Below are 15,059 nucleotides of genomic sequence, written 5' to 3'. Positions count from 1 at the left end.
TACTATATGGCTGTTTGCAGAGAAAGCTAATTCATCAAATCTATTTACTATAGAAAAAAACAAGCAAGGTATGGTGATGCATGCCTGTAATATCAGCACTCTGAGAGTGTGAGGCAGGAGGATCACAAGCTTGACCCCAATCTGGATAGTCCAGTGACTTAGTGAGACCCTGTCTGGAAATTAAAAATAAAAAGGGCTGAAGATATAATTCAGCACAAAGGCTCTGGGTTCAATCCCCAGTAATACACACACACGAAAACACACACAAAAAAATAAAAATCTGTATCATTCTAAGTAAAACTCTTCCTATTAATTTTTGGTGCCTATAAACATCCTGTACACATTCATTATTATAAGATGGTTTCATATCCTGATGCTTTAAAAGTACAAACATGAAGTTTTTATATAATCCTCCCTTTAAAAGAAGGAGTTGCACCAGGCCTGGTGGTGCACGCCTGTAATCTCAGCACTGGGGAGGCTGAGCCAGAAGGATCATTGTGAGTTCAAGACCAGCCTGGGCTACAAAGTGACTCAAGGACACCCTGAACTGCATAGCAAAACCCTGTCTCAAAAAAAAGACAAAATAAAAAATAAAAAATGAAGTCTTTTTTATTGTTTTTGCTTTGTCTTGTTTTTGTCTATGTTGTTGTTATTTTGTTATTTTTTATTATCTTTAAAGTAAAAAAAGATGGAGTCAAATCTCCTTTCCCCTTAGTGTGGGATTAGATTCGATGATGCCAATAAATAAATAAATAAATAAATAATAATACTTGGTAAGAGTGATGAGATGTGACTGAGTTGTAGAACACATTGCACTCCTTCCTGCTGTCTGAGATCACTAGCTCTTGATGAAGGCAGCCTTCATGTCATAAGGACTTGCAAGTACTTCTACGAAGCTCTAGATAGTAAGGAATTGAATCCTCCTAACAATTAGCAAGAGATGGAGGCCTTCTTTACACAACTGAGTGAGATATTTGGGGAGCAGACCTCCAATAAACCTCAGTCAAGTTAAAAATGATTCCATCCCAAGTTAAACTCTTAATGGCAAACCCACAAGAGACCTGAGCCAAAACCACCCAGCTGAGCCACTGTCATACTCTTGATTTATAGAAAATATGTGATAATAAATGCTGTTGTAAGCTTCTTGAATTGATATGGGAGGATTTCTGCAGCATTTGTTATGCTGCAGTGATCAATATAAATTATTCTACTGTCATTCTCATACAGTGTACATTGTCCACTTCATAAAAAAGTATGCTTTAATCCCTATGTTACTAAGCTTCTCAAGTTAGCTTAAAGCTACAAGTTCTGGACCATTTCAGGATTAATTTTTAAAACATTTTGAAGAAATGTAGGATGACAAAACTTTGACGATGCTCTAGTGCTCTTTAATAGTGCTGACTAAAAGGTGCAAACAGAATTAGTAATCTAGAAAGATCATTATTGTTGCATCTGTCCACTGATCACATCCCTAATGTAATTTAAAAAACATTGTAACTCTCAGATTCACCATTCTAGACTATTCCCACGTGCTGCAGCAGTTTATAGTGGCCTACTATATACAGAAGGCTACTGCTCTCACTGCAACAGAAGCCTAGTTGATTCTTCCAAATTACCAGTAAGGTCATATCATTCCTCCATCCCTTCAAAACCTAAATGTAGTCCATCGCTACCCATCTTGAGAGGGTGCTCCTCACTTCCTTTCAGCTCTCATTTTCTATCATTTTCACTATTGCTCACCGGCCACCCACTGATAGCTGATTATCAGGGTCATGAGCTTATTTCCACCTGGAAAAATTTTCTCCCAGACATTCACACATGGCTCATTCTCTCACTTCATTTAGAACTCTCCTTGAAGGTCACTTCTTCACAGAGGAATTTTTTCTTGTAGAAGAGCTAACCTAAAATGCTACTTCTATTACTATTCAATTTTTAATAGAATTGTGTCACCTGGCACTAAATGATAGGTCTGCTTAACTATCTAATTGCTCTTGGTCTTTTTAAAGTAGAATGTTACTTCTAACAATGAGGACTTTGTCTAGGTTATTTATCACTCAGGACTGACAATCTTGACAGTCAACTTGATTGGTTTTAAAGACACCTAAGAGATTAGTAAAGCACACTTTTGTGTGTATCTGGGTGGATCATGCAGGTGTGAACCTTAGAACTATATCTGTTCCCTGGCCCCTTTCTCTCTAGTGTTCTTTCCCTGTCCTTTGCTTCCTGACCACATGAAGTATGCAGCTTTGCTCTAGTTCTGCTTTAGAACCAAGCAACCATGGACTAAAACCTCTGGAATCATAAGCCAAAATAAGCTTCTCCTTTAAATTGTGTATGTCAGATACGTGGGCCACAGTCACAAGCCACAAGGGAACTAATATATCACTCCATCTCATTGCTTAAAACAGTATCTGGCACATGATAGGTGCTCAGTAAATGTATTTTAATTAAAGGCATCTCTGGATATATTTATATCATTTAACAATAATTACTTACTTGATATTTAGATTCCTAACAATTTTTTCTATTGTGGATGGTTATTCCATGAGCATGTGTATGTACTATGCACGCCATAAACATGTTTAGGAAATAAACTTTATATTTGTTTCCTAATATTTGGGATTCAAAAGCTATGGTTATTTTTATGGTTTTATTGTATGAATCATAAAACTGTTCCTTATCAAAAAGTTTCATTATGTTTTTATATCATTCCTTAAACAAGAGCTACATTCTTCCTACGAGGCACAACAATGTGCTTCTTCCCTTTTACAGATTGCAAGTTTTGTAGATAAAAGATGACCATTATTAAATTTTACCTCTTATAATTAGCAGGGGGCATATTTTTCATATTATTACGTACTTTATGCATTTGTTTTTAAAGTGTCTTACCATACCTGTTACTCACATTTCCACTGATTTACCTTTATTCGTTGGTAGAAAGTGTCATTTTTTTTCTAGGTAGTCATTTATCTTTTAAATTTCATTACATTTTTTAATGTATCAAACAAATTTAAATTTTATAGTCAAATTAACTATAACTTCCCTGAGTCCTTACATGCTTTAACTTTGCTGTCTTAGAAAGTTTTCCAATCCTCTGCATAAAGACATTTACCTATTTTCTTCCAGTGCTTAATTTTTTAATAAATAAAGAAAATAAACTATATTACAGGCATAATTTAAGAGTTAAGACTCTTACTGCCTGATTTTTTGCCTCAATTCACTACTTGGGTGTTCTCATTTTAATTCCTCCTTTCTCTATTTAAGGGGATTTGAAATTGTGAGGTATCTTTTTTATATTAAAAGTACACATATGCACACTTATTTTTCCTCTTTACCTTAAAAAAGTCCTGAGATAATCCCATCTTTATGCTAATTTTTTCTAAGGAATAATTAGTTTTTGTTCCCATACACAGTAACTCATTTGATATTAGTAACTAGTGGACTTAGCGCAGGAGTAATGCTGGATACACTTAGTAAGAAACTCAACACCTGTTGCCCAAACCACAGCGAGATTCATTTTAAGAATGTCAGTTCATTCAAAACGAAGCTATCGCTTCCAATAAAGGATCACGTCTGGAAGATTAAGAATAGCACCTCAGGGTTCTCTTCTGAAAGCTCTAGGAATTCTAAGCGTCCAGTGCGGAAGAAGAGGTACAGGAAGAACTCATGCAAGAGCTGGTCCAAGCTAGAAAGAGACACTGCCCCAGGAGCCCATGGAGCTGACGGAAACAGGTAGTGAGGCACTCTACAGACGTCCTCTGCGTTGTTCATCAGGCTGTCTCGATTTTGAATAATACGTCTGAGATTTAAATTCCTTGAGCGATTTAGACTCAAAACAAAATGAAACAGAAAACTGTTTGTAGTTACCCTGCGTCCTTGGAAATGTAAAATGCTTAATTCCTAAACCGCAGAGCTCAGTCTGGTAGGGACGTGTAGTTTCCCCGCTGACTGCCTCTTGAGCTTTTCTAGTGCCTCCTCTGGGAGTCCGTTGTACCGCTGCGTTTACTGGACCGACCCAAATTACTCAATAGACTTTTATCCAAAATCCTAAAAGCGGGAGACAAAGCTAAGTGGAACATTACTAACACGCCACAGCTTTAACCTCTTCTAGCTCACTTGGGACCCACGAAGCATCAGCCAAGGGAGAAAAGACATACATTTGGTGAGATGCTAGCTGGTCAGCCGGACCTATGTGCTATCTTCACTCTGGTAGAAACGTCTTTATTCGACCCTTCCCATGCAGGCCTTATCAATTAATAAATCCCATATTCACCCTCTCACCTTCTCCGTAATCATAGTTTTAAGGGTGGGCTTTAGGTCACTTCCTCGTCTCCCTAGCAACCAAGCACTAAAGGTGGCCGGAAGAGCCTAGGATCACGTGATCCCGGAACTTCCGGGTTTCCATCGTGACTTCCGGTTGTCAGAATTCTCCAGACGCGGCTGCCCAGCGGGGAAAACTGAGTGGCCCTAGGTCGCCGTGGCCCCTGTGGCGGTAGCGTCCGGGTGGGCTCCGCTCGTCCTGCCCCGGCTGCGATGCATCCGCGGCGCCCAGACGGGTTCGATGGCTTGGGCTACCGGGGTGGCGCCCGGGACGAGCAGGGCTTTGGCGTCGCTTTCCCTGCCAGGTCCTTCAGCTCCGGGTCGGACCTGGGCCACTGGGTGACGACGCCCCCAGACATCCCGGGCAGCCGCAACCTGCACTGGGGTGAGAAGAGCCCGCCCTACGGCGTGCCGTCCACCTCCACCCCGTACGAGGGCCCGGCCGAGGAGCCCTTTCCGGCCGGCGGCGGCGGCGGCGTGCAGGGCCAGAGCAACGGTGAGGGTGCGGGCCGAGCGGGGTGGTCGGGTGGCGGCGCCGCGTCCTGGGGCTCAGACCCGGCACACGCGCGACGGTCCCGCCCGGTTCCTTCTGGGCCTCGGCGCGCCGCGCGCCTTGCCCTCCTTTCGTCCTCTGCCTGAAGCGGGCCTCCTCCCTCTTCACCAGTGTGTTGCCTGGGATCACCTCCAAAAAAGACATCTGCCTTAGCCGTAGGGTGCATAGTAGGAATTTTTAGCGCCTGTAGTGTTACAGCCTATGTTCTGAATCAAGAAAGGCGGAAATGGGTTTATTTACTGTCATCCGCTTCACTTTTCTCAACTTAATGATTTTAACTGTAGCTTTGTGCTCCAAAAGAGAAGCTGTTGGGCACTAGCAGATGTGGAATCTACCTAGGTCTACCATCTGTAGATTGATTGACTTCCTAACCTCTCAGCCTTTGGTTTTTCTCATCTTTAAGACCTGTAGAAGAACAGTTACTATTTTTTCAAGTGTTAAGTGAACTGAGTAACACCTACTATGGGATACACAGTACACTCATAAAATACTCGGTTCCTTACTTTAACCTTTTAATCCTGGGAGTTATATGCTTTATCTGATCCCCAGTCCAGAAGTTTTCTTCCCTGTAATTTTCCCTTCTCCCACTGTTGTCAAGCAAAAACTTCAATTACAAGTTACAAACACTGGTGCAGTTTCAGGGTAGGACTTTGGAATCAAGACATAATTACGCTTTGTAGGATGTAGAAAGACCTGTATGTTAATCACAGCACAGCATGATCGAGTTATTTTTAGCATTCTTTTATTTATAAAATGTAAATATGTGCCTCTTCCCATTCTCCTGGAATTAGAATAATAGTTACACAGGTAACAAAATATTACAAATATACCCACACACATACATCCTACATACCAGCTGTATCCTCATTTTCTTGATTTTTGACTGGGAAGTACAGTAATATTTGATTTGTATTGACTAGGAAAAATGATTAGTAAGTAAACAAGGATGTGAAGGAAGATCATTGATTTATCCAGTTATACTGTCAGCTATTTGCATATGTGCTGCTGCACTCTGTCAGCTGTTTGGCTCCTGTGTAGTTTTCTTTCTCCTGTCATGCTGATCTCAGAATACTGGAAAGCTTTTATTAATAGTATTAAATAATTTAGAATGCATATAGAATTGTTACATACTTACCTTCTTAGGCAGTAGAGTTTATGTTTTTATCTTTCCTAAGCTGTGCTCTGATGGTTAAAAAGAGAAGCTTTTTAACAAAACCAGGGGTTTATTTTGCAGCTTTTGTCAGTCAGGTGAGTGTAACTTTGCAAAAGGACCAGCCACTTGAGAAACTTACACAGTCAACAGCAGTAAACCTCAACACCCTCAGTAGCATTTTCTCTTAATATGCAGCGATGAACTCAACACACAAAAAGGGAAAACGCTGAAGGGAGGAAAGTACCTTAACGTGGCAAAAGAAGCTCCGTCTCTCTCTCTAGCTTGTACATCTGTCAAGGCTGGGGATGGAGGTTTTGCAAAGGCTCCAGTACAGTCCTCTAGTCAAAATGAAGCACATAATTTCCCCAAGGAACATGCTCACATGACCACTTTTTTACTGCAAGGGAATAGTCAAGGCATTGCTTCTTTTGAAAAGCAGAGGGAATATTGTCCCATGAAAATTGTGTTGTAGCTGGTATTTAATGTGTAGTTCTCTAGGCTTGTGATAGTTCACCATTATGATATTTGAGTTCTTTAGTCAAGGAAAACAGGGTTTCTCTTAATGTACGTATAATAATGTTACCAACTGGATGTGTTACAGTTTTTACAAGTGAACCTTTTAGCTGAACTTTTTCAGTAGCACTGCTGAAATGCCGTGCGTAATAGCACATATGTACCCAATCATCTATCATAGAGACTGAACTAAACAGCTGCTCTGAGACTATTTAAATACTTGGTCATGGAAGAAGAGAGTTCCATTTACCTGTTTAGGTAATAGTAAAATAATTTTTCAAATTACTAATTTTGAGATAGTTTACTTGTAGCTATTAGTTTAACAAGATGCTCTGTCATCAGTAACAGAGAATAACTAGTATTACAGCATGAGAAGTCAAGATTTTGGTGTAAATATCAGTGATGGGTAGCCATGAAAATTATTTTGATTACAGTCGGGTGTTGGAAACTGATAATTTCCTTGTAATCCCAGCGCTTTTGGAGGCTGAAATAAGCCTCCAAGTTCAATGAAGTTGGAGTCCATTTGGGCAGTCTAGCATCTTAGTAAGACCTCGTTTCAAAATAAAAAGGGACTGGGGATGCACCTTCTGCAAAGACCCTAGGTTCAGTCACCACTACTGGTAGTCTCTGCATTCTGTCTGCATACTTGTTTCACTTAGCCTACGCAGTGCTGAAAACTTTTTCAGATGGTTACCATTGCCAATACTTTAAAAGTTGGAAGATGTTTTAATAAGTATAACAGTGCCATTTTTGAAAAAAAAATCACAATTTATGAACTCTGCCCTGATAGCCCCATGGTTGAACAATCAATCAGTTGGAGTTAAAGAGCAGTTGTACCTGTAAGAGGTTCATGGCTTGTACTTGGTCACAAGTCCATCCCACCCCATCCATCCAGAGTACTTCACTAATTCAAGTTAACCCCCTAGCTCCTCTCAGAATTGGACTTTGAGGTTTAAATGAACAGCAGAGTAATATGAGAAGAATCATGTTTGTCTTTATCTGAAATCTAAATAATGGTTATGAGTAATCTTCTTCTTTTTATTTTAGAACAGTTGAATAGATTTGCTGGATTTGGTATTGGACTTGCAAGGTAAGGTTTACATTTTTACTTAGAGTTTTTATTTAATATAATGGTCAGCATTTAAGGTTTTTTGGACTAGCAGATTAAATATTGTATATTTGCAGTCTAGCTTAAAATCTACAACTTGATTTTACTTCCAATAATGGCAGAAACTAGTAATTCAGTTTCATAAATAATTATATAATGAATATTATAACAACTCTCATGGATCTATCAAAAGAATATAATCAGATATAATCATATCTCCCTGTCCACCAAAAAAAGAGTAATTGTGCCTTGAGCCGTCTCTAAACATAGGAATGCTACCAAAATATTTAGCAGCATGAAGCCTAGATTTTGTCTATTTGGTGACATTTGGTGATGAGTTTTTTATCTTTTTATTCTTAGTGATCATTTTATTTAAGAAGAGTGAGTCTTAAATATTGTGATTTTTTTTTTTTTTTTAGTGATTACCAGTTTCATAAGGACAAGGCTTATATTTCATGCTAGAATGGCTTTCATTTTGAACTAAGAAAAAAGGTTTATTTGCACAAACCTGGGGATTTTAATGTCAATATAAATAAAATCGGAGCTTTTCAATGTGGAAGTTAATCTTTTAGCCTCACTTTTTATACTTAATGCTATAATTTTTCATATATTTATCTTTATATACATGTATGTGTATTTCACTGTTAGAGCTTAAACCCACAGCTATAATTACTTTGTAGGTAATATTTTTAAAAGAAGTATTTGATATATGTAAACAATTTAATCAACATAGCCATTAAAAATCCTGAAATTTAAATGGTAAGCATATCAAGATCAAATTTTTTGCAGTGCAGTTTCTAAAAAGTAGATAGCTTGCTGATAGGAACTATGTTGGTAGGACATTTTTGGAAAGAAATGGAAATTAAATGATGTAGCATTCCCATGTCAAACATACAGAGATCTTTTCTCATCTTTGTACTGTAGCTATTAATATTACATATTATTTCCTTATTTACCAGGTTACAGATCTGGTTTTCATTCTATACTGAATATTTGTTACTGGTGGAACCTTAGAAAAATATCCAGATATTTTTAAAAACCCTTTTACAAATCAAGAACATGAAATAATGCATGACTCTTCAGGCAAGAATAATATCAGAATTATTTAAAGAGTAATGTAGAAATATATGTAAATAAAATTTGTGTATAGGCACATATGACATAAATTATTTTGTATAGTCTCTTTACAGAAAATGTATTGGCCCATCCTTGCATTGTTCTACGCCGCCAGTGTCAGGTAAATAAAATTTCTCTGACAACCCTGATCCTAATTTCAAGTGTAGAATACAGATAAATAACATGAAAACATGTAACCATTAGTCCATGTGAAATGTTCCAATATTTCTAATGTATCATTCTCCAACTTTTTGATATGAAGATCCCATTAATGTCTTACAAATTATGGAGAATCCCAATGACCTTTGGTTTATGTGGGTGTCTTACTTTTCTCTTCACTGAGACAAAATACCTGGCGCCCAAAGTTAAAGGGGGAAAGGTTTATTTAACTTGCAGTTTGTGGAGGTTTCAGCCCATACTCGGCTGGCTCCAAGGAAGGGTGGCACATGGCACAGGAGCAACATGTTGTTCATGGTGGCAGAAGACAGTAAAAGCAACAGGAGAGTGAGACCCAACCCTCTTTCTGTCTCTTCTGTTGTGTCCAGTGTACTGGGATTAGGGCAGTTGGTGCCAATCCAGTTAGTGGACTGATCCAGCAATCACCCACCCTTGATCCCCCCATCCTAAACCCCGGGATTGCCTACAAATCAGAATCAGTTACACACTCTAGATTCAGCCACCTCTGGAAAAAAAAAAAGAAACTGATTCATGAGGCTTTGTGGGCACATTTAGCCACAATCCATAATAGTGGGTAATATTTGTTGATATTTGTTATTTCAGAAGTTAAAAGGGGAAACATAAATGTTAATTTAATCCATCAAACTAAGCACTTTAGATGCTAACAATGGCCTATTTTTGAAAATAACATTTTGTTTAATATGTGAAATAATAGGAGTTAGCCAGCATCTCTGTCTGCTTCTGCATTCAATCTATTGCAGGATGTTGTGTTTTAAAAGAAACAAAAAAGTCCAGCTCTGTCCATATATGTAATTGAATTCAAGAGTATATGTCCTTTTCAGGTAACTGTGGGTATTTTTTGAAATTATCCAAAACTCACCAAAGGTTATTTGTAATGTGAAACCACATGAATTTTTTATACTTTCTTACTTTGAAAAAGCCATTGATTTAAATGTCTTAAATGGTTATTTTTACTCATGAATTGGTTACAAGTATTGATTCATCAAGTTGTATAAGTCTTACAGATATTAAAGTGTTTGATTATACAATATCATAAAAATCTTCATTGAAAGTACAACTGATCTCACCAGAAAAATCTTTAATTATTGTATGCTTTTGATAATAGATACAGATTTCCCAAAATTATATTTGTTACTTGAATATCCAAACATATTGACAGAATATAGAAGCTTACATGTTTTAAATCAACAAGCTAACTTTGTTCACTTGTCAGAAGGTGTCTGTCTACAATATGAATGACTAGTCTGCCAGTGAGTTTTTCAAGCAAAAATGGTGTTCCATGAAGAATTAGCTACATCACCTTGCAGTCCCATCATAGAAGCACTTTCCCTCATGACAGCATCTTCGTTCCTAAGCACACAGGATGTTAGAGGATATGCACTGAGGGTCAAGATTTCATAAAATTCACATTTTTTTGTGTTTCATCAAGGATATTCTTAAGTGATTACTTTTCCTCCCTGTGAATATGTGGGGTGAAGGACATAATACATAAAAATATATGAAATTTGATGCTATTGCTTTGATTTGTGAACTAACAGTTTTACTCACTGTTGCTTTTGCACCATTAGTCCAAATATCAACACAGAGAGAGGTACCTTGGCATCAGTAAGAATAAATATAATTTTGAACTTTTTAATCTTTTGATAGTCGTGGAGAATCAGTGACCCACCATGTGACAAATACTGGTATCATGTAATTTACCTTTTTACCAAATAAATTATCCCATATTTGTTTGTTTTTAGAGTTTAAAACAATATAAATCTTTATAAATTTTTATGCATAGCGCTGAAAAGTATGTAAAAACAGTGGATGACTTATGTAGCACTGTCAGTAAATATACCCCAGAGCATTGTATTTCAGATGTACTCATTTTACGCACTGATAATATTACATCAGGATCCAGTGTATATTGTTTTGACCTTTTTAACTGATTTTGTAATTTACTCATTGATTGCAACATCTACTGTACTTTGAAAACTGGTTGCCTAAAGGCAGAGTAGGAAGATATAATGGTAATGTTTTAGGAAACAAATATCAAGCAGCAAGACTTTTTTATTATATTATCTTCATTACTATGTATGTTATACATTGGTCTTCATATTGTATTTATATGTTAATGTGTATTATATTTTGATAGACAAAGTACTCTGCGAAGTAATTTTGCTCATGTATAACTTACATTGACTTTAGAATTTAACTTCTTTATGGTACAACATTTGTCATGGCTTTATTGTTTCTTGACAAAACAACAGAAAAAATATGTAATATCTTTTTTGCAGGTTAATTACCATGCTCGGAATTATCATCTCACTCCATTCACAGTCATCAATATTATGTACAGCTTCAACAAAACTCAGGTAAGACTTAGTCTTTGGATCTATTAAAACTATGTATAATTGTCATTTGGACTTGGTAATCATTAAAATAAGAATAATTCCTTTAATTTGGTTAGTACAGATACCTTAACTGTTACAGTAAACCTACTGTTTCATAGTAATGATACCTTTTGAAATCTTGCAAAATTTTCATTTAATTAACTCAACAGAAATAAAGAGCTATGCAAAGATCCAGGAACTTGGCAGCAGTTACGATAATGTTATTAAGAGGCTTATAATTTAATCATGGAGACATAACCTTAAACAGGAGATTGTGGTGCAGGAAGATGCAATATTAGAAGTATAAAATGCTATCAGAATGTAGAAGAGAGGTATCTTATCAAAACTAGGACTGAGCACAGGATATATCTGGGGAAAAATTTGGGAAAAGGTTCACTGAGTTGTATGTTTATTGTTAAGTTTACATAATGCCATTGGTGGAGAAAAGGTTTCATAAGTAGATGTGCAGAGGCAGAAGAGAAGTTCCAATGTGTGATGATGGACTTAATGCATTATAGTGGGAGCTTGGAGCAGGGGTGAAGGATGAAAAAGCAACTGGGGAAGTATGCAGGATACAGATAATAAAGAACCTTTTAAGAACTGCACACTTAATCTTAACCGCTAAAAGAATATCACTGCAGTGTTTTAGCAGTGAGCAAAGTATTTCAAACAAACTTGGATTGTGTGGCAATATCCATCAGAATTTAAAGTGTGCACATTTAACATACTAATTTCATGTCTACAATTTTTACACGTTAATATGTACATAAATGTGCAATAATCTGTACAGAAAGATGTCATTGTGGCATTGCACATAATGAAATTGGAAATTATTAAATGTTCATCCATAGAGTATCATTAAAATAATGGTGGTATATTTATTTGGCAAAGTACCATGTACTTTTAAAAATTAAAAGGGTAGGTCTGTGTATACTGATAGGAAATGATCACTTGATTATTTTTTAATTGCTTTAGTTACTTTCATCTATTAAAACTGAACAAAACAATAACATTTCTAGACCTATATGTACACACTGAGGTATAGCTCTATATGCATCTTCTGTAAATAAGAAACTTCTGCCAGGAGACTGTGATGCAACTTTGCTTCTGATAACTATATTGTTTATTTAATTTGAGTGTGTCTGTATGTTGTTAATTAATATAAATAAATAAATTGTAAGAATAGAATGTCACTAATGGTATAGTGAAAGGGAAGGACTACTGAAGAGAAGAACATGGATCTGTAAGACAGAGCAAAATTTATAGAATTGATTAGATGAGAAGAGTGAGAAAAATATTATGCAGATACGTAGGATGGTGAAGATGACGTCTAGGGAAACAGGAAGTACAGCAGGTCAGGAAAGAATTGGGCTGGCATGAATAGGTGTGATGGAGGTATGCTGTGGACATAAAAATTCTGATATACCTCTGTGTCATCCAAAAGACAGGATTATTAAGGATTTGAGTATAGAAATATTAGAGATATTTAATAAATCAATTAATCATTAGAGGATTCAGTCATCCTGGCCTGAATATTGGCCACCTAACAAATAGTAAAGAAGCGATAGAAATTCATTTAGTTATACTTGTCTACAAGATTTCTATTAGAAAAATGCATATTTAGAAAGTATCAGTAAATATTCCACATTGAGTTTTGTTAAGATTTTTTGCATTTAAAATGTAGGCATTTGTAGAAATAACGCAAATTTTGTTCATTTTAGGGACCAAGAGCCCTATGGAAAGGAATGGGAAGTACGTTCATTGTCCAGGGAGTCACACTTGGCGCAGAAGGCATCATCAGTGAATTCACACCTTTGCCGAGGTACCTTCTTGGCATTTTTCTCAGCGTTAGTTTGTAACATATAGGAAAATATCTAAAAGTACTTCAAATCTGAAACTTGTTTGTAATAAGTAAGACAGAATTAAATTATGTCATTAATTATATTGTGTTGAATTAGTATGTGATAAAGAAAATGCTTCATGTCCCAGTATCTGCTAAGATACAGCTTTCCAGCTCCTGCTATTTGCCATCTCCTGCAATTGCCAGTTCAGGAACAAACATGAGTATCTAAAGAATTCCTGTTCTTTATGTAGCCAGCTCGGTGATAGTACTTTGTACTGTTCATGCTATAATTCAATAGTCCCGTGCAGAGGCCAAGTGACACTGTACCTGGAATTACTGGTAAGGATTTCCAAAAATAACTGAAACTTGAGCTAGATCTTGAATTATGAATAACAGTTGACTTGGCAAAAAAGGAAGTCATTCTAAGAAGCGGATGACAGCGTGCCCAGTGTTAGAGAAGCTGAACAATTCAACTAATAGAAGAAGTGATTTAGTCCTGGAATACTGCATATGTATTGGGTGGAATATTAAGAAGAGAAGCTGTAATGCTAAAGGATAATTATGTCCTTGTAATGTTTTATTCTCCATGGGGTTTGGAATCTAAGGCATTTTCATTTTTTTTTTTAAGTAGGAATGTTTTGATCAAGGATATACTTAAGTGGTAGAACAAAAAACAAAAAACGACTGGCTGTGGAGAGCTGCTAGGCCAGGATGAGGAGGTTCTTAGCTATAGAACAAAACAGAAAGGGTTGTGGTAAATGGACATTTTTGAAGTGTAATTGAGAATGAGAGTATGGGAGAGAGTTGTCAGCAATGACTGAGATGTCTGTATTAGAAAATGTTAGCCGAGTTGGGGAATTCATGAAGAACAAGTTGGAGTGGAGAAGATGAATTCAACTTTCAATAAATGAAACTTGAGGTTCTTGCAAAATTCCTGTGGATCATCATGTCTGGATGTTACTGTCTAGATGGCTGGAACTGTGGATCAGAGCCCTGTGGAAACTTGAGCTGGAGATATAGTTTCAAGTATTGTGGAGGAAGAATGGCACTTACAGCGTTAGAATGAGTAAAAGCCACCTAAGGAGACATTTTACACTAAATGACATAAAGTGGCCCAAAGACAGAACCCTGCGCGACTGCAGATTTGTGCCATCTCTTGTATAGGGGTGGGTGTGTTCTGGAGAGATAGTTGAAGGCGGTGTAATTAGTGATGTCTTCAAAGCAAATTCAAAACAGTACTAAGATACAGTATAATACATGGGATACTAGAAGTGAGAGGTTGTAGATACATTTGGAGGAAGAGGGTAGAGAAACTGGGAAAATTTGCCAAATGTCTTCTTGTTCTGTACAACTCTTTCCAATGTTACTTGAGAATAGAAAGAGAAACGTTGAAGTTGTAGAAGAAAAACATGAGAAGAATGAAATCCATTCGGACAGTCACAGCAGTGAGTAAGAAGGGAATCTGAAAACAGTATAGGAAAGGAACATTAATAGATATCAGAAACCATAAATTTCTTAGGTACTATTTGGCATGATGCTGTGATTTTTGGTATCAGTCCAGGAATAGCATTGAGGGCTTTGAGTAGTTCATTAATACAGTTAGTCCCGAGGGTAAATTTTTTGGATTGTCAAGGAAGTGAGGTAGCTGAAGGTGTAGCCATTACTACATCACATGTCCTCAAGGTTGGGATTTAATCTTTGTAGGGAAAGAAGGCAAGAAACTGACACCAAGCTTTTTTCCCAGTGTGATTGCTTTCGAAGAACCTCTATCTTCAAGTTCCTCCAGTACAATATGATAAAACAGTAGAAGCAAAACAAAGAAAGGTTAGAAATATTTGGCCAGCTAATGGTTCCATGTTTTCAATTCAAAATTTGATTTT

General features: G+C 36.9%; 2 protein-coding genes across 7 annotated transcripts in view; one reads left to right on the top strand and one right to left on the bottom strand.

The window, feature by feature from the left end:
• Positions 1-4,363, bottom strand: part of Tmem232 (transmembrane protein 232) — a 224,949-nt gene extending 220,586 nt beyond the window's left edge. For 4 of the 5 annotated variants that reach the window (XM_005382170.1, XM_005382171.1, XM_005382169.1 and 1 more), the window contains exon 1: positions 4,282-4,363. The gene's annotated coding sequence lies outside the window, so the exon portion shown is untranslated. The remainder of the gene's footprint in view (positions 1-4,281) is intronic. The other variant, XM_013513024.1, reaches the window with a different exon arrangement.
• Positions 3,634-15,059, top strand: part of Slc25a46 (solute carrier family 25, member 46) — a 25,959-nt gene continuing 14,533 nt past the window's right edge. Inside the window, exons 1-5 of one of the 2 annotated variants that reach the window (XM_013513025.1) lie at positions 3,634-3,732; positions 7,587-7,629; positions 8,827-8,884; positions 11,241-11,318; positions 13,058-13,158. In XM_013513025.1, coding sequence (XP_013368479.1) covers positions 3,714-3,732; positions 7,587-7,629; positions 8,827-8,884; positions 11,241-11,318; positions 13,058-13,158 — 299 coding nt within the window. In that variant the 5' untranslated portion in view covers positions 3,634-3,713. Of the gene's footprint in view, positions 3,733-4,408; positions 4,817-7,586; positions 7,630-8,826; positions 8,885-11,240; positions 11,319-13,057; positions 13,159-15,059 lie in introns of those variants that run through there. The other variant, XM_005382173.2, reaches the window with a different exon arrangement.

This window comes from Chinchilla lanigera, unplaced genomic scaffold (genome assembly GCF_000276665.1).
Source record: "Chinchilla lanigera isolate Chin_1 unplaced genomic scaffold, ChiLan1.0 scaffold00017, whole genome shotgun sequence".
Taxonomy (NCBI): Eukaryota; Metazoa; Chordata; class Mammalia; order Rodentia; family Chinchillidae; genus Chinchilla; species Chinchilla lanigera.
Note: the sequence above shows the minus strand (reverse complement) of the source record. Positions and strands in the feature narration are given on the sequence as shown.